The 18486-nt window shown below is 36.2% G+C and overlaps 2 protein-coding genes across 12 annotated transcripts; one reads left to right on the top strand and one right to left on the bottom strand.

Moving 5' to 3' along the window:
* Window positions 1-317: 317 nt before the first annotated feature.
* On the top strand, window positions 318-2362 carry LOC100249706 (GDSL esterase/lipase At5g45670). The gene is made up of 5 exons (XM_002263961.4): window positions 318-785; window positions 915-1039; window positions 1127-1372; window positions 1453-1702; window positions 1813-2362. Exons 1-5 carry the CDS (start codon window positions 533-535, stop codon window positions 2019-2021), a joined length of 1083 nt encoding a protein of 360 aa, XP_002263997.1. The 5' UTR covers window positions 318-532; the 3' UTR covers window positions 2022-2362.
* A 5523-nt stretch (window positions 2363-7885) lies between these two features.
* On the bottom strand, window positions 7886-17178 carry AG (agamous). 11 transcript variants are annotated; one of them, XM_059739858.1, is made up of 9 exons: window positions 16979-17178; window positions 16463-16698; window positions 13744-13825; window positions 13057-13118; window positions 12880-12979; window positions 12720-12761; window positions 9449-9490; window positions 9193-9359; window positions 7985-8310 (listed from the first exon to the last, which is right to left on the bottom strand). In XM_059739858.1, exons 2-9 carry the CDS (start codon window positions 16642-16644, stop codon window positions 8307-8309), a joined length of 681 nt encoding a protein of 226 aa, XP_059595841.1. In that variant the 5' UTR covers window positions 16645-16698; window positions 16979-17178; the 3' UTR covers window positions 7985-8306.
* Between the last annotated feature and the right edge of the window lie 1308 nt (window positions 17179-18486).

Raw genomic sequence — 18486 nt, 5'->3', positions numbered from 1 at the left:
TGAGTTAAAATAAATAAAATGAGTTTGAAGTAACAAAAATAATAATTTATTAATTTTTAATCTTTTTTTTTTTTTCTTCGTTTTTTTTTTCCTTCTACTTTTCCTTTTTATTTTCCTTCAAATTTTCTGGAACCAAACATAGCCTTAAAAAATAAAATCTAAAATCCATCTCATTACTCCCATGCTATGATAGTAGAGAGAGAACTATAATTTAGCAGACGAAATTCAGGTGAAATCTTCCAAAAAAAAAAACAAAATAATTTGTGGATTTTCTGTGTGCCAATCAAAATCCGAGATTGTTGGGGAAGATGCTGCTGTGGCTGGTTAGGAGCAAAGAATGGAAATCCGTAAAATGTTGGTTAAATTAACTGACGGGGGAAAAGAGAGGCATGCATATTATAGAAAAGAAAAATCTTTGATTGTGAAAGAATATGATATAAATAGGTAGCTGATTGGCTATATTTATAAGCTTTTCTTTGTGCCTTTCACTCTCCATTTTCCCTTTCTTCCATCATACTGTCTTTCTTCTTTAATGGCTTGCAACCAGCATAAGGTATGGAGGAGGGTGGCGTTTCTTCTCTCGCTGCTCTCCATTTTACAAATTTGTGCTCGTGGGGACCCTCAAGTGCCTTGCTACTTCATTTTAGGGGACTCACTGTCTGACAACGGGAATAATAATGGCCTTTCGACGAAGGCCAAAGCCAATTTCAAGCCATACGGAATCGACTTTCCGGTGGGCCCTACCGGAAGGTTTAGCAACGGACGGACCATTGTCGATGTTACTGGTTAATCTTCTCAACTAAATGAATGTTCATATATATAGTCTCTCTCCCTCAAACTCTCCACATTTTTTCCCTGACTTTTTTAATGGAAAGAATGAAAGATCATGCTAATTGAAGACTTCCTCATTGCAGCTGAACTTCTGGGTTTTGGCGAGTACATCCCGCCCTTTACATCAGCAAAAGGTCGGGACGTACTCAAAGGCGTGAATTATGCTTCGGCGTCGGCAGGAATCCTTGACGAAAGTGGAAAGCAACTGGTACATTCGAAGATGCATTGCAAGCTTTTAGCTAGCAATATATAAAACTGCAATTTAGATGACAATATACTTCTCTTGTATTGGCAGGGTCAAGCAATTCCATTGGGTGGACAGTTGAAAAATTACCTTAAAACATTCTCTCAAATCTCCAAAATACTAGGAGGTGGCACAGCTGCTCACAAGTACCTAAATAAGTGCATGTTTACAGTTGGAATTGGTAGTAATGATTTCATTAACAACTACTTCATGCCAGACGTGTTCCGAACGAGTGAATTATATTCCCTAGATCGATTTGTGGCAACACTTATTGATCAATATTCTCAGTATTTGCAGGTTAGTGATATATATATATATTCCTTTTCCTCGATTAACAGTAGCATTAATTTATTGGTTTCTTGTTAATGCATGCACAGACCCTGTACAAGTGTGGAGCAAGGAAGGTAGCCCTTTTTGGATTGGGACCAATAGGTTGCGCTCCTGCTGAATTGGCTCGGTATGGGGCAACACCCGGATCAATCTGCGTGGACAAAATCAATGATGCAGTTGTACGTTTTAACAAAAGGCTTATATCACTCGTTGATGATCTCAATGACAATTACAAAGATGCAAAGTTTACCTACATTAACATACTCGAAATTGGAACTGGGGATGCCACAGCCGCAGGTAATGAACTCTTAGCTTGTTGACGATTTCATCATATTCTACTTCATGGAGAAGGGGTCTTCGTAGTATGAATACTATATATAGAAGACTAAGCCAGTGGCCTCTTACAGGTTTCAAGGTTACAAACAGTGGGTGCTGTGGTGGACAGAAGGGTTGTCTTCCTCTTGCAACTCCATGCAAGAATAGGGATGAGTACACCTTCTGGGATGAATTCCACCCCACCGATGCTATGAACGTCATTTTTGCTAACAGGGCATACAAAGCATTGACTCCCACAGATGCCCACCCAATTGATATCAGCACCCTTGCCTGTCTCTAATGGAGACACCGCCTAGCCCGGCACTTGGCACAATGGAAGTGGAGTGTCCAATAACTTTTGTTGTCAATATTGTTGGTAGTCAGCAAACTTGATGTACGTTGGTAGCTCATTTTCCCCGAAGTTGAAGCCTTTGGGGCAGAGGGTATAGTTCATCGATCATAGCTTCATTTCCCAGAGACCTAGCATTCGGATCTCTTGGTTTGTTTATTAATTCTTCCTTTTGTTACACCCCATGCCTGACGAGGAAGCATGTGAGGTGAAGTAAATGTAAGTTTAATTTATTTCTCATTAGCTTATGCTTTTGAAGCAACCTGTATCGTAAATAAACTTCCTAATTTCTGTGAACATCTACTTCATGAGTATGCATTTCTCTAAGTTCCTGTTATGTTTGGCACTAGAAAATTTGCCAGGAAAAGTAGAAGAAAGAAAGAGTAAAAATTTAAAATTAATAAAAAAAATTTATATGTTATTTCAAATTTATGTAAAAAATTAATTTTAATAAAAAAAACCAAAATACACCCTTTTTAGAATTTTTATTTTACTTCTATTTCTATTATTTCATTTTATCAAAGGGCAGACGCTCTAAATGATTATCTAAAGGACTAAAGCACTCTTTAGTTGAGTATGGACTCCTTAAATCTTAGGCTGGGTGTGGGGTCAGAGTATGGGCTTCGGAATTTTCTACCCCTTGAGCCATCTTTATGCAATTGAAAGTAGGATCAGAATGATCATGGGCTCCTCCATTCACATTCAACTCAAAAGCCCCATCAGAATCAGGTACAACAAATCAAATTCAAGTACAAAGCAGTAATTCTATTATATAGTATAATTAAAAATTCATTTTCTACTACTTCCATGAATGAAATCTAACTATTCCTATGTTTTTTTTCCTAAAAATTAACTAATTTTTGACATAAATGTCCTTTACTATTTCAAATATTTACATGTAGGTTTTAAAAGAGATGACTATTTTCACAAGAAAATAATGACAACATTTTTGTCCAAATGAGATCAAAAAATGGTGGAAGGTTAAATTTCAAAAACCCTTTTAATTAAATAACCCAAAAGTATAGGATATAATGATGATGTTGAATTATGATTACAATCTTCAAAATTTAAACTCCTAACTTAATATTAGGTTGATGATTATAAAACTATGGGCTAAGTATTTCATGAAAATAAAAGATTGTTTGGTGGTGATTTATGATGGTTTGAAATATTTAGTGATTTAAACTCCTAAATCAAAGTTCTCATTTTTTTTACAAGGGTTCAAATTTCATTCTATGCATAATATTTGGGAATTTTTCCAATCTTATGTACAATTTATGGGTTTTAATGCTTATTTAGGGTTCACCCTAATCAAGGGATTGGGTTGGACCGAGTCTTAGCCCAAAATTTTTTAGCGGGTTGTTAAATTTTTCTTAAACTTAATATAGCGTTTGAATTTTTTAGATTGTATTTGGTTTGGAAAACGTTTTACAATATTCATTTTTGATTTTTATTTTTTGAAAATAATTTTCATTTTCTATTTCTTATCTTCTTAAAAATGTGTTTGATAAAGAAAAGTGGAAATTATGTTTTAAAAATGAAATTTATAAATTTTAAGTATTTATTAAAAATGTGGAATAAATATAATTAAATTTGTATATGATTAAATATAAATAGAAAAACAAAAGGAAAAAAAAAAAAAAAAAAAAAAGAGGAAAACTTTTTATGCTTTGTCCTTCATTCCAAGACATGTGTCATTCTTTCATTTAGAGTTGTCCATAGGCTCACCGGGAGGCAAGTCCCCTAAGCTGGGAGCAAGGCTACGGGAGACATCACTAGACTTAAGAATGTCTCCTTCCATACATACAATAGCTCTTTATGAGCTCTACATGTGGTTCTCTCTCAATTACATGTGAAGGTCAGCTATATAAATTATGCTTAGTAACTTGGTTTTTCTCTCTAGTATAAGTTGGGTTTTTCTCTCTAGTAAGTTGTGTATGGGAACTTACATTGTTTACTTATTACATAGTGGTGTAATTGGAGAAAGAAACGTGAGTAATGTTAGATATTGGCTTTAGCTTATTACAGTCTAGTAAGTTGGGGTCTTTTTAACTTTGAATAATTTTATGAATATGCATGATTATGATGGTAGTATAGGCTTTAGCTTCTCTTTAATTTGTTTAGGTGATCTCTTGTTCAATTTTCTTTTACTTCTCGCATCATTTGGTATCAAAGCATATTGTACGCTCTTGGCTTTGCTTCTTTTATGGCAACAGGATGAGGTAGGGAAGACATGGTAACCATATGATGGATGATTGGAGGGATGAAAGAGTTGATGAACTTCAGGCACTTCAAAGACAAATTGAACAACATACTATGCATCTTGAATGATAAGAAGCTCGCAATAAGCATGGAGGGTATAGCTGTGAGTATTCTGGTCACGAAACCGACCAGAATCCCTTCGACCATCATGAAAAGGTTAGGTTTGGAAGCTACTATTGAGATCCCGACGCCATCAACATTGTTTTACGTACCTGAGTTCCATGGTCATCTTCACCTCTAAAAGAGTTCCTTGATTAGCTAGAACCGTTGAAATATTATTTAACAACAAGGATATCCCTAAGTATCAAAGAGTGAAGCTACTAGCAACAAGGCTTCAAGAGTATGCGTTGGCAGAGTAGGATAAGGTTCAAGAGATGAGGCTTCATAAGGGAAAGCCTAAGATTTCTTCTTGGGAGAAAATGAAGTCTAGGATTAGGGATAAACTTCTTCCATTAGATTTTGCTCAAAGTATTGTTATCTCAATTTAAGAACCCTTTTCCAAGAATCCAAGAGTATATTAGATTAGATTGAAAATTTTACGAGCTCATTACTCGTAATGACATTCAAGAAACCGAGGAAAAAGTCATTGTAAGATATGTTGATGGGCTAAAAATATGGATTCATGATAAAATGGAAGCTTATCAACCAACCTTGAAAGTGGAGGCTAAACTTTACTTTGATAGTGAAACAAAGTTTATGAATGTTCATAGTTTCTATCCTTCTTCCAAAGGAAAGTCTTCATAAGGTAGCAGCACTAATAGGTTTCGAAATATGAAAAAAAAAAAAAACCCGTGAAGTTAGTCCTTATAAATCATGTAGGAAATCAACCTAGTCACGCCAACAATCCAATTACTTCAAGTGTGGACAAGTGGGGCTTGTTACAATGAATGTCCCAATAGACAAGTGGATACACAGGTAGCTTTTGTGATGAGGATGGTGGTGAAAAGTTTATTAGTGATCTAAATGAGCCATCTATGATAAGGAAGGTGATGTGGAATGAGAAGAAATTGAGCCCAGAGAAGCTAAGAACCTGATGATCCATAGAGCACTTACCACTCAAAAAGTTGATTTCCATAAAGATTGAATTTGCTCCAATATCTTCAAAACTCACTGCAAATCTGATGGAAAAGTGTGTACCATAGTTATTGATGGTGGAAGTTACAAAAACATCAATATTTCTAAATGGTAAAGAAGCTCAGCTGTAGATTGGATCTGATCCAAAGCCTTATTGAATTGCATGGTTTAAGAAAGGAAATGATATAAAAGTTTCCAAAAGGTGTCTTGTTTCATTTGCTATGGATAAAAATTATGAAGACCGAGTTTGTGTGATGTAGTTCCTATGGATTTTATATACATTCCTAGGAAATATTCTGGCAATAGGATAGAAATGAAATGTGTTCATGATGGTCAAAAGAATACTTATCCCTTTATTATGGGAAAAATAGAAGCTATTCTTCCACCAAGTAAAGAGGAAAAAGCACCAAAGTCTCTACAAGAGGAGGGTGACAATTTTCTCGCTGTCAAAGTTTGTGAAAGTGAAGAAAGTGGTGTTATGTACATGTTAATCACAAAAGTAAACTTGCAGCCAGTGGACTTGCCTAGTGACTTGGAACCATTCTTGGGTTTCCCTCTCTTAGAGACATTCAACATCACTTTGACTTGATACCTGGTTCTATGCTTTCTAATAAAGCTTAATTTCGTGTACAAGTCTAACAGAACATTAAGAGATGAAAGGGCAATCATGGAGTGGTTCAAAAGGGGTATGTTAGAGAAAGCATGAGCACTTGTGCAGTGTTGGTCTTGTTAACTACTAAGAAAGACGAAACATGGCCTTATGTGTGTGAATAGTCGTCACATTAATCAAATTAATATCCAATACTGGTTTCCTATTCTAAGAGTTAGGGTGCTTGATATGCTTGCAAGTGCTAAATTTTTTTTCCAAAAATGATAGTAGAAATGGCTACTATTGTATTTGAATCAAACTGGGTGACAAAATGGGGTATTTTTTCAGATTTTTCTATATTAAGAAAATTCATTATACCATGGAAGCGTTAATGGGGTATTTTTTGGGTTTTCTACAATTAAAGAAAATCCATTATATCTATGCAAGCATCATTGATGTGTCCTCTTGACAATTGGGAATTGCTCGTAATGCTCTTTTGGGAGGGGGTGGTAGTCTCACTTAGGGTAAGCCAAGGGTGCGGGCTATGGCATGGTATGGAATACCTAAGGCATACCAAGACTCTTCATGGGTGGGTATAAGGCGCCCTTAGAGCTTGTACACATCCAAATGTGCAATGGCTTAAGCAAGGCATAGGAGCACGAACAGAGCCATGCATGATCAAAGCATGACACATCCGATGTGGGCTTTGTGGCTGAGGCAAGATACAACTTGGTGCATACATGAGGGCAATGCTATATGCATGAACCTTGGGCACAACCAAGGTCATAAGACCTCATAGCACATGATGAAAGGGCCTAATACCAAACAAGGGTTGGTTTGGCTAGCCACAAATGGGCACCAGGTGTAGTGGTTAATCTGTTAATCAAATATCTAGCGTTTCACCTACTCTAGGTTTCAGGGCCACAATAAGCACCGGGTGTAGTGGTGGGCAAAGTGATTGTCTTCCTTCTATAATTGCATGCCAGATTAGGACCAGGTATGTCTACTGGGACCAGTTCCACCCAACTGAAGCTATGAATGTGATTTATGCTCGAAGAGCATACATCATACAGACTCCATCAGATGTCCACCCAGTTGATATCCACGCTCATCTCTATTAATGGAGGCAGTCGCTATTGAGCGCTCTCTATTAATGAAGGCAGCAGCTATTGAGTGCAATGTGTATACATATATACAATAGTAGTTGCTGATAGGATGCTCTACCATAATATAAAGATCTCGGTTTGCAGAGTGGCTTTGTTTCTATGAACATATAGTTCATGTCTACGTATACCTGTAATTAAGTTCAATATGGTCTATAATAAAATATCATGTAAAAATATTTTTCTTGTATATAACCATGATGTAACTGGAAGTACTAACTGTTTTTTTATTCATGTGCAAAATTGTTAATTTTTTCTCTTGTTCACCAAAATATTGAACAGACTGTCAAAGTTCGAAGTATTCACAAATGCATCCATGTGTAGAAAGAATTAGAGCATATATACATGCAATAACAATAATCTTCTCTTGATGGTCTTGTTACATTGTTGAATTATATGATATATCTAAAATAATTTGATATGATTCAGTACTGTTTTTAAAACAAAGGTAATTTTGTTGAGAGATCAGCCATGTTAACATCAAGAAAAGCCCCCTTCTGACCATGCAATTTTTGTATGTCTGGATCCTCCATTCTAAATTTTTTGCTACTAGTAAGCATACCGTTCCATTTGGATAACAAGGTACAGAATGAAACTAGTAGGCTTCAATCCAATATGTAAAGAGATTGTTCCACTCAACCCTAGAAAGCTGTCTGTATATAATTTCAAAGCTATCCATAATGAATGTGGATACTGCCTCTGATCCATGCATGCCTTAGGTTGGGCTATTTAGAAACAATAGCAGTTGTTATTTTCATTTCTATAAGCGCTATATAGATCTAATAGAAGGTTTTGATCAACATACACACACATAAAGAAACTAAAAATGACGAAAAACAGGCATGCTAGCAAATATAACAAGGAGAAAGAAGCACACAAAGGATCAGTATAGCTACATCGATCAGTAGAATCTTTCATGGAGTCATAGTGTGAAACATGTAGAGAAGTAGCACTCTAACAACATACTTGGGTGACCTATGCCCATCAACAAAGATACTAACTTGTCAGAGTATTAAGTTCCTCCACTTGAGAAAAGTTGATCCCTGCTTTTTAGTGTTTCTCAAGATAATCTGTAGCTTGCATCCGCTAGGCACTAGATCATCCCCACAGAAACTAAAAACAGCAGAAATTACTGGTCCTTGAAGCATATTAACTGCAAAGAAATTAATCACAAAGTATTAAACAAATGTTGCATTAATTTATCTAGTTTTTAACAGTCATTTGGAACCACAACTATGATGATCTATAATAATGGTGGTGGTTCATACTTTTGACTTTAAACTCCGCAAGAAATGCCATGGGATTGATCATCTTGTGATAAAGCCTTATTCCTTCCTATATGGGAAAACATAAATTGCCTCCGCTCCACTTGGATTTTGGAAGGTTTGAGGGAATTTGCAGGGGAGAAGAAAATGGGTTGTGTGTGTGGGGGGGGGGGGGGGGGGGGGGGGGAGGGGAAGTGGAAGAAATGAGAAGGGAAAAAAATTAGTTTAAAATCAATAAATTTTTCTTTCATGTTCTTCAAATTTGTTTCTTTTCATTCCTTTCCTTAATGCCAAACAAAGTCTTATCTCCTCTCTCTCTCTCTCTCTCTCTCTATATATATATATATTTAGTGAATAGTTGAAAAAGTAAAGTGATCTAATTAACAGTACTATTGAGTGGATCATCTTATACTTTCATCAAACAATCTCTCTCTCTCTCTCTCTGTATATATATATATATTTAGTGAATAGTTGAAAAAGTAAAGTGATCTAATTAACAGTACTATTGAGTGGATCATCTTACACTTTCATCAAACAAACCCAACATAGTTACTAATCATTTTTGGATTGTGTGTTCATGATCATCAAAGGACATAAGTTATTTGACCTAGATATTTCTAATTCTGTAAACCATTTCACTATATTGGGAGTGCTATGACACTTGGAACATGTGAAATATGCACATTAAATGAATGACAATGCAAGTGGTATGCGAGCAAGTTAGAATATACGGTGATTAATGAAGCATGGATGATGCTAGAGGTCCTTACACTAATTGAAGAGCTGGTTGGTCTTGGCGAGAGTATGATTGATTTGGTTGCAGTCCATTTAGTTGGAAATAGTTTCTAGAGTCGAACTGCTGAGATGGCATGAGTTCATAGTTAGCTCCTCCTGGCATCAAGCTCATCTGCTGTTCGTTTCTCTCATTCTCGGCTATCTATGACACCCGAAAGAGCCTCATTAGCCACTAATACACTTGAGAGAACCTCTAAATCACAAATAAGAGTGAAAGAGGGAGAGAGCTACCCTTGCTCGGAGATACTGGTTATCATTATGCAAGTCTATTTCCTGCAACACAGGTTTATCATGAAGAGGGAAGCATAAACAAATAAAATGCAAGGAAATTGGAATAAACTTCATATTTGTCATCAACTTCCTTTTTCAGTGGATGTTCCGAGGTAGGGAAACTTTCTTTAGTTTCTAACAAAATACATAAGCAAATAACATAACTGCAAGCAGTTTTCAATTCTATTAAGGACCCTCAAGAATATAATATTACATTAATCTTGCAGTTTTCCTATTCTATATATATATATATATATATATATAGAGAGAGAGAGAGAGAGAGAGAGAGAGAGGGGTGGATGTTGAAGAAGCAGAAGATGCTTGGAACATATAAAGAGAATGAATAATTACGTGAGAGAAAGGGAAATTTTTGAACATGGGTACCCCAATTTTGTGTTGCCTAATCAAGTCAGCAATCTTTCATCTTTAGTATGGAAGTTTATTAGGCGCATTTTCATGGACAAGTTCAGCCTTCCATATAGTGATATATATACTCATACTTTCATTGATGACAGCCAGTTTTCTTGGTGATTGTAGGCTTTATGATCACCTCAGAACAATCAAACACTCCAAAAGCTCCAAAATTTCGTAAGCCATACTCATATTTCATTTTGAAAACTTAAAAGTCACGAATTACAAGTAAAAAAGGGGGGATTTCAAGAATTATAATAAGGTGGATAGAGTATGAGGTCCAATGTAAGTGTCATTTAATTTAGTTTTGCTCGTGTTTTTATGCTTTCTATTATCCTTTATGTCTTTCTCCTTTTCTCTCCTCCCAAATGATAACAGATTACAGTTCTTGAGTATCATATCCGGATAGTTTTTTGGCATGTGCTCAGTGATATGGAGCCAGCACCAGATGGACAACATCAAGGAGATTGTCACTATTAAAAATTATCATATTGGCCCATACCTTTTTACAGAACATGCTTAGCAGGAGCATAAATCTCTGAAAGAGATGCCTGTTCTAAAGCCATTTTCAGTGCCAAAAATATTGTGATGGATGATAGTTTATCAAGTAGATCTATTTCTGCTACACTAATTGCTCATCCACCCAACATTCTTTGAATTTAGGCATGACAATATTGCTAGTCCCTGAACTTAAACAATGTTGATATCAAGTAAAGCAAAATGATCACAAAGAAAAGATTGTTGGTTTCAACAAAAGGAAAAGCCTCAAACTACAAAGTGAATAAGCAAAAGATGAAGTGGAAATAGACTAACCATTATGAATTACCTAGTTGAAAAGTTTTTGGCAATTTCCAGTCATGTGTTAAGATTTTATTTATTGAAAAAGCTTGTGAGTGAATGAGAAAAAAAAAATCTAGAATTATATTGCAGTGGAAAACTTAATCATAGTTCATAAGGATGAGAGTAATGGCAGGAGAAAAAAGGATTGCCAATTTTTAACATTACTCTAATCCATCATTAGGGACAAAGAAGGTAAGGATTTAGGGCAGAGAAAATCCAGAGTTGTATCCATCATATGGTTCCTTTTATGTCATTGGTCCAAACTATCCATCCCTTGCCATCCTAAAGTTCTCTTCTTTACCTATACTACCATGGATTTTTTTTTTTTCCCTTTCATTATTTTTAAAGATAGTGAAATCAGTTATATTATATCTTCTTAAGCATGATAATCAAATTAACTATTCATGTTTTGAATGTATGGTAGATAATAATCTACTCCCATAGGAAGCTCCTAAAAGAACCTTGCAGTGCCATTTTCCAATACTTTGCAAAAGGTTTCAACTGCTTATGGAATCAACTTAAAACATTTGATCCTCCTAGTCATTCCAATAAACTTTAAGATAAATCCAACAAAATGTTTAACTGACTTCTAAATTAATTAGAGTGTACTTGAAATGAGGAGCTTAATGGGGTTGAATATTCAAAAACAAAAATTCTCTTCAGGAAGGAGCTTGAGAAGATTGGCCTCAACACTTGGACCCTCAAAATTTTGGTGTCTTAGGCAATTGTGTGCAGCATAGAAGGTAAACCATATTTCAAACATGGTATCATAAATGTTAATTCCATGAGAGTGTGACATGTGTATATTAATTACCATTACAAAGACAGTATTGGACCTTCTTTTCCATCCATCCTTTAATTAGGTAGCCAAATTTAGAAATTGTGGTAGAAATATTATATTTAAGAACTGATTAAAAGCTAGTTTAAATGCTATTAGTAAATCAAGACATGTTAATGATTGTGATATTGAGAGGTAATATCACCTATATATATATAATATGCATATGTTTAAGTAGATGAAATTTTTGGAAGTAGTATAATGAAGTATGAAGTCAGCCAAGAAAAGCAAATTATCAGACTAGTAACAGTTTCTAAATTCAAGGCTAGTTCTGGGTTAAAAAGGTCTTCTTCATTATATCATTACTCAGCTTAAAAATCTGACACCACAAGATATATTCTCTTGGCTCACATGCAAAGAAAAGAAATTTAGCAATCCACCATTGTTCAGCCAATTTATATAGGAATCAGTTTTTGCAAAAAGAGTGTAAGAATTTTTCTAAGGTAAGCATTTCTTTTGGACAAATTTGGACTAGTTATTCTATAAAGGTAAATGTTCTACCTGGAGCTGGAGTCCCATCTCCTTCTATATCAATTAAGAGTTTAATTTGTGGAAATGTTCCATGTTAATCAACCTTAACCTTCTAGTCAAAACTTCTATGGAAGTGTTCCATGTTAATCAGCATTATGATTTGTAGTGCAACAATGTAAACAACTTCTGCCTCATTTCTTGCTTTCTGTTTGGTCCTTAGCATCTTCATAACCATGTGTAATTTCTATTTAGATAATCTGTTTAAAAAAACTCTAAAAGAATGAATTTTTGTAATTGTTTTATCCATTCATTTTTTTGTAGTCTTCTCCAAAAGCTCTTCTAGGGTGACAAATGATCAAAAGCAAACTCCAAAACCAAAACTAGTTGGTAAGTTAAGTGAAAGCATAATAAAGCCCAATGTTTTGTCTAGCAATTTTTTGGATACATGAAAGCTATAGAAGTTGCTTCATACTATTCTTCTTGTGCCAGCTTCACCCTACTGTGGGAAATACATGAACTTATTTATAAATGGTTGTCTAGCTAAGTTCGTATACAGTGAAAATTGGAATTTTGTGTTTGAAATGCATCTTAACTTAAGTGGTAAAGTTGACATGTAATGAAAGTAGTGTTTAGGAGGAATATATATATGTATAAGACTAGGCATATAGTTACCCTCTTTTGCATATACTCGATCTCAGCAAACAACAGCTCATTCTGTTTGAGATTGGAGAAAAGGGAAAGAAAAAAGAAAGGAAAAGAAAAGAAGAGAAAACTTATTAGAAAGGCCTCATGAGATAGAAACAAGCAAAATCCCATAGTATGAAATAGATACCTTTCTGGATCTGATTCTACTTATGCCTTTCTCTAACCGAATCTCCAGGCTCTTGAGGTCCTTGAAATTCAAGGAGCCCAGAGACTCACCCAGCATGTGCCTGGAAATATGGGTTGTGAAAGAAAAGGTAAATGCATCAAATTTGTATGAAACAAAATAAATATTCCTTAAGATTACCTGTTCGAATTCTGCAAATTACGAATCTGCTGATGCAGTTTGGAGGATTCTTGCTGGTAGAACTGAGATGTATTTCCATGTATGAGAAAATATGATTAAATTTGTATGACTGAACTTTATTTAACAAATGCATCCACAAATTTGTCATCCTAAAAAGCCGTTCTTCCTTGAATATAATGGCTTAGAAGTCAGAAAACATATGCTAGCAGACTAGAGAAAACTCACCAAACTAAAATGAAAATGGCAGGCAATGACTATATTTGAAGCTCATGAAAAAAGAATTGCATTTGATGGAGCCACACAAAATTATAAGATGCTGCTCTATATGATGGGCAAGTGAAAGTTTTAGGTTAAAACTAGAAATTTGATCATTTTCATGAATTTGAAGTGGGTTATGGTAACCTAACCAGAAAATCCATCAGTTCAAAGGTTTATCATATTCTGCTCGGATCCCACTCAACCCAATTTCAACTAACTTTCATGATCTTCTATCAAGATTTACCACATTGAATTATCAGTTTAATCACATGCATTCCTTGGTAATCTCCCATTTATGCCCATAATTTACATTATCTCTTTCAAAATTCAAGTGCAACCATTAATTCACATCAAATGGAAGAAGCTTTTATCAATCTTTCCATGGAAATAACAACTCCCATCAGCATAAGGAGTTAATGAAACACACACCTGAGCATTGGCTTCAGAAACGGACCCGGTGTTGGAGGAATCAGCGCTTGCCTTCTTATACCTCTCAATTGTTGATTTAACACTGCTGTCATAGAGTATTAGTTAAGTGGAATATCTAGTATAAACTTTAAGACGTCACCATATGATATAGCCATCATTTTTGTAATTCTAAGAGAAGAAATTTTTCAGAAGGCAAAAGAGAAATGTAGGAACAAACAATAACAGCAAACATTAGAGCATCCACAAATCATTGAATGACTATGGGCCAGATCGACCTCATAGATTGATTTATGTCAAACATAGGCAGCTATGGTGTTTAACCCTAGGATGTTTCTAAAAGAACATGTCCTGCAATGGCAAATATCAATGCTTCTATCTTTAAAGAAATTAAGAAGAGAAATATTGCTATGAAGAAACAATCATAAAAAATAAGAACTCTTTATTTGTCTGTTCTTATCTTATACACTTTTGCCATCTCAACTGCAACATTATTTTTCATTAACAAGCTCCAAAAAATCATCAACTTTTCTGTTGATTTAAATTTAAATTTCTGCCACGTGTACCGTACTGCATAAGAGACATAATTATGGACTTAAAAAACTACAGAAGGAGAGGCTTTGTTAACGGTCAAATCAACCAACTCCCTCAGTTAACTGAATCCAATACGTAAAGCTAATTAACAAAATGAAAAAATGTGGAGTGTGTTTGAAAGAGGCAGAGGCTCAACTCAATATTGAATGTGACTTGATGTAACTTAATATTTTCTATATTAAAATATGAAATCACTGAAAAAAGGACTTCTCTTTCCTCGAGTGCTGATACCTTAAATTCGTCGAGCCACTGATTGGCTGTCTCTGCCACGTTGGAACTGGTTTCCACACTATGATTGGCTGGACCATTTCAACGCTCAGATCTCAGACACGTGTCCGAAACCCAGTTACCCAGTGGGTAATCGCCTCAACCTTGTCCTTTTACCCACCTCGGTGAATTCAAAAAAATGGTTTTTTAGATCAAAGGAAATAAAAACTGAGTCTTTTCTGTCATGTGTAAGACTAAGGACAGCAGATCAGAGCCGTCCAATTCAGGAGCAGCCAATGTTGTACGTTTCCCATGCATGAAAGAAGCAAAATGCTCAGAGCTCTCTCATTGGCTCTCTCAGAGAGCTCGTACGTTGTTTCTCTCTCTAAGGTCTTGCATAAATATATCTATGCAAGATCTTCAACAAACGCAAATTTCATTCACTGGTGCTTACAGTGGGGAGATGATGACGAGTCTCAGAAGAGGCAATTTCATTGGTGCAACTCTCTCTTTCACTCTGTCTCAGCTCTCTTTGGTGTTTGGGCTACCGAGGCTTTGTGAAAGGTTCAACCCAGAAAGCCAAAGAGATGTATATATAAGCACAAGAAATGCAAACCCATGAGACTGTTTTCACCTTTGGAGATAAAATTAGGGTTCGGATTGATGAAAAAAAGAGAACCCCAATATTGGAATCATGAGACCACTCTTTTGTCAGAAGTCTTAAGAACTGAAAAATCGTGCGTGACGTGACCCAAGATTCTGTAACTAAGAAACTACGCCACCAGGTCCACCATCACTCATCACCCACCACCTAATCTGCTGTTGATTCCTAACCAGAACCCCCAGCCAGCACATGTTCTGTGGAGCGGGAAAAAATCCAAAACTGAGTGAAAACCCTAGGTTGGTTTGATTGGCTGTGGAAGCGTCTTTTACTTGTTCTAAGGAATACCAGATTAAGAGTTGGGAACCAGTTGAGAAACCTCATGTGGTTGCTATTAAAACCGAATTTGGGTTTGTTTGACTGGTGAATGGTGGTAGTCTTTCACGTGTTTAAAAATCGTGAGATGAGAAAAATCATTGAAGATATCGTGCGGATTAGGAAAAACCCTAATCTGGGTGTGATGGGTTGTGACCCATTACGACGGTGGTTGGTTGGAAACTTGGAAAAGGGTGATCTAACATGTTTGAAGAGAAACCCATTTGAGTTGTTTTCGAAACCCTAATGTGGTTTTTGAAAAAATGGTACGTGACAACTTTCTCATAGTACTTCTATTTTCTTTATGTGTGTAATTTTCAACTGACGTGATATTAAGGAAGTGTCAAGGAGATGGAGAGAAATGGGCTAATGAGAGAGTGACAGCTTTGTTCTACGCTTTCTTAACCTCATACACATGACATGTACCAGAGAGAGAGAGAGAGAGACAGGAATAATGGAAGAAAAAGATAAAGGAAACAGCAAATTTTAACAACAATGGAGGAGATAAGAGGCTGATCTCACAGACCTGCATACCTTCCCAAAATCTCTACTTGTTCATATATACTACAACAGTAAGCCTTCCATTTCTATCTATTACCACGGATCTATGTATCCAACAAACTATGAACTAAAAAAGGATCACAAAAAAGAAGAAAACCCATAAAGCTCACAGAGGGAAAAAAACAAAATGGAAAGAAAAAAAAATGAATCTTTGTTAGAGAGAAACTCAAATCTCTAACTGCAGGAAGAATGATTATGTTCTTGTGCTTGAATCCACCTAAAGATCTATTGCAGGAGCTCAAATCTTGGCAACCAGGAACCATAATTCTAACTTAATAAATTGTAGGCCTTCAAAAAGGGAAAAACAAAACCTTAGAAGAAGCTGAGAAAAGAAAACAAAGGATCAACAAGGAGAAATTAATTAATTAAACAGTAATACAATACCTGTTGTTGGCATATTCGTAGAGGCGGCCGCGGCTGGAGAAGACGATGAGGGCTACCTCTGCATCACATAGGACAGATAATTCATAGGCCTTCTTGAGTAAGCCGTTGCGGCGCTTGCAGAAAGTAACCTGCCGGTTAGTGGTGTTTTCGATCCGCTTGATCTCGATCTTCCCCCTTCCCATTTTTCTCTGGGGGGAGACCTCCCTCGATTGGTTTTGGAAATCCGTGGTTGCTGGCTGAATCAAACAGCAAAAAATGGGTCCATAAAATGATAAATTTTAACATTTACTCTCCCAGTTGTCGCTGAGAAGTCGTGGGAAAAGAAAGGAAAACCCTGGAATCTTACAACTTGTAGGATTCCAATTTTTCCTTCCTTCTCCTACTGCTTCTCATCGATCAGAAGGAGCTTATTAACGTGGAACTCTAAGATTTGAAGTGAAAAAACTGACAGCCCCAAAAGAGGTGAAGCATTGAAAAGTGATGATCAGATGATGTTTCAGTTTTTTGCAGACCGACCTGGTGAGGAAACAAGGGGGAGAAGATAATTAAGGACAGAAACAAAGGTTTCTGCCTATGCTTTCTCTCTTCTTCTTTGCTAAAATCTACACAGTAGAGATGCAGAATATGGAAGGTAGTAGCTCTAAGAGAAGGGTATTTATAAAGTAAAAAACCACCCTTGCTCCATTAGCAAAACACTTTACACTAATCTCCCCACCCCCCACCCCCTCTCTCTCTCTCCCTCTCTTTATACTAGTATTATATTCTCTCTCTAATTAGCTCTGTATTTATGTGTATAGTTTTGTGGGTGGTTTATATTGAAGAAGCAAAAGAGAAGACTAAAGAAGGGAATCACTCAGACTCCATTAACCATTCATTTCTTCTTTCATGTGAGTGATGAGCGCACTGAAGAGAGAGATGAGAAAAGGACTTCTGAAAGCGATTTTTAATGGGGTGAATGAGACGTTGGGATGGGTTGTCCTCAAGGTTAAATCTTGTTGCAAAGAACAAAAAGAGGGGACCTCCCAATTTTCTCTCAGTAAGTATTATTTCTATTAACTTCTTTTCGCATATTCCTATTGGGAAGAAGATGAATTTTTCAACACCCATCACCACCATAGAACCATATGTACACTGTGACTGTCTTCTGTCAGAGTCATCAGTCCAGTGAATTCATTCAAAAGAAATTAATATTGCTTCTTGTTTTTAAGATATGGCTGTGATAAAAGGATTTCAAAGCACAATATTAAGTATTAACTCTCCCCCATCATTACAAGGACACCCCCCAACCATCCCCATATGTCTCTCCACATGTTGAGATTTATTCTCTTATTTATGTCCAAAATTACGAGTGATAAAAGTGAAGGCGACTGCCACATGACATCCCAGCCCTCCACTGGATCCCCAATCTCGAAACTTATTTATATGGGAATAAGGCAAGTATCAATTGCCTTGTTAAACAGCAATTTGGTTTCCTCTTTTGATGTGAGGCCCATTGGTAGGGAATGGTGGATCCTCCTCCAGGACTAGATGCCAATCCCACTTTTGCCTTTTATTTGGTATGCTATGGCACTCATGCTCTGCTCATGTGAGAATTACGCACTTTACCAATTGGCACTACTTACCCTTGTCCACCTTTGCCCTCCTTTCTCATCCCTTTGGTCTGATTCAACCGGCGATAAGATTTCTTTCTCAGGGTTGGTTGTGCCATTCCGCTCACTTCTGTTAGGACATGTCACTGTTCCATACCCACCTTGGTATTACATGTCAAACCTTACCTTGACTAGTCAGTCCTTAGCAATGAATTGTGTGGTGATTCTATGAATTTCCGACTACATGATCATTGTTCCCTTCACGGCACAAATGGCCCATTCGCTCACTGATCCAAAGTGTTGGATGACGTTTTTCTTCATTAATGAGTACTTGTGAGAAAGCTGAAAGGATGGTTCATCCCACCGTCACACATCTACTCCACACCGAACTTCTTATATGCAGATTTTATCTTTTTTTGTTTAGCTCTTAACAAG

This window comes from Vitis vinifera, chromosome 10, assembly GCF_030704535.1.
Source record: "Vitis vinifera cultivar Pinot Noir 40024 chromosome 10, ASM3070453v1".
In the NCBI taxonomy this organism is placed as follows: domain Eukaryota; kingdom Viridiplantae; phylum Streptophyta; class Magnoliopsida; order Vitales; family Vitaceae; genus Vitis; species Vitis vinifera.
The sequence above is the reverse complement of the archived record's forward strand: the minus strand, read 5'-3'. Positions and strand labels throughout refer to the sequence as shown.

Bases quoted from the DNA above. Each gene is read 5' to 3' on its own strand.
- LOC100249706 (XM_002263961.4), top strand. From the start codon at position 533: ATGGCTTGCAACCAGCATAAGGTATGGAGGAGGGTGGCGTTTCTTCTC. The intron at 786-914 runs GTTAATCTTCTC...TCCTCATTGCAG, and splicing joins GACCATTGTCGATGTTACTG to CTGAACTTCTGGGTTTTGGC. The intron at 1,040-1,126 runs GTACATTCGAAG...TTGTATTGGCAG, and splicing joins ACGAAAGTGGAAAGCAACTG to GGTCAAGCAATTCCATTGGG.
- AG (XM_059739856.1), bottom strand. From the start codon at position 16,644: ATGGGAAGGGGGAAGATCGAGATCAAGCGGATCGAAAACACCACTAAC. The intron at 13,119-13,743 runs GTGTGTGTTTCA...AATACATCTCAG, and splicing joins TTTCTGAAGCCAATGCTCAG to TTCTACCAGCAAGAATCCTC. The intron at 9,360-9,448 runs GTAGCTCTCTCC...CGGGTGTCATAG, and splicing joins ACCAGTATCTCCGAGCAAGG to ATAGCCGAGAATGAGAGAAA.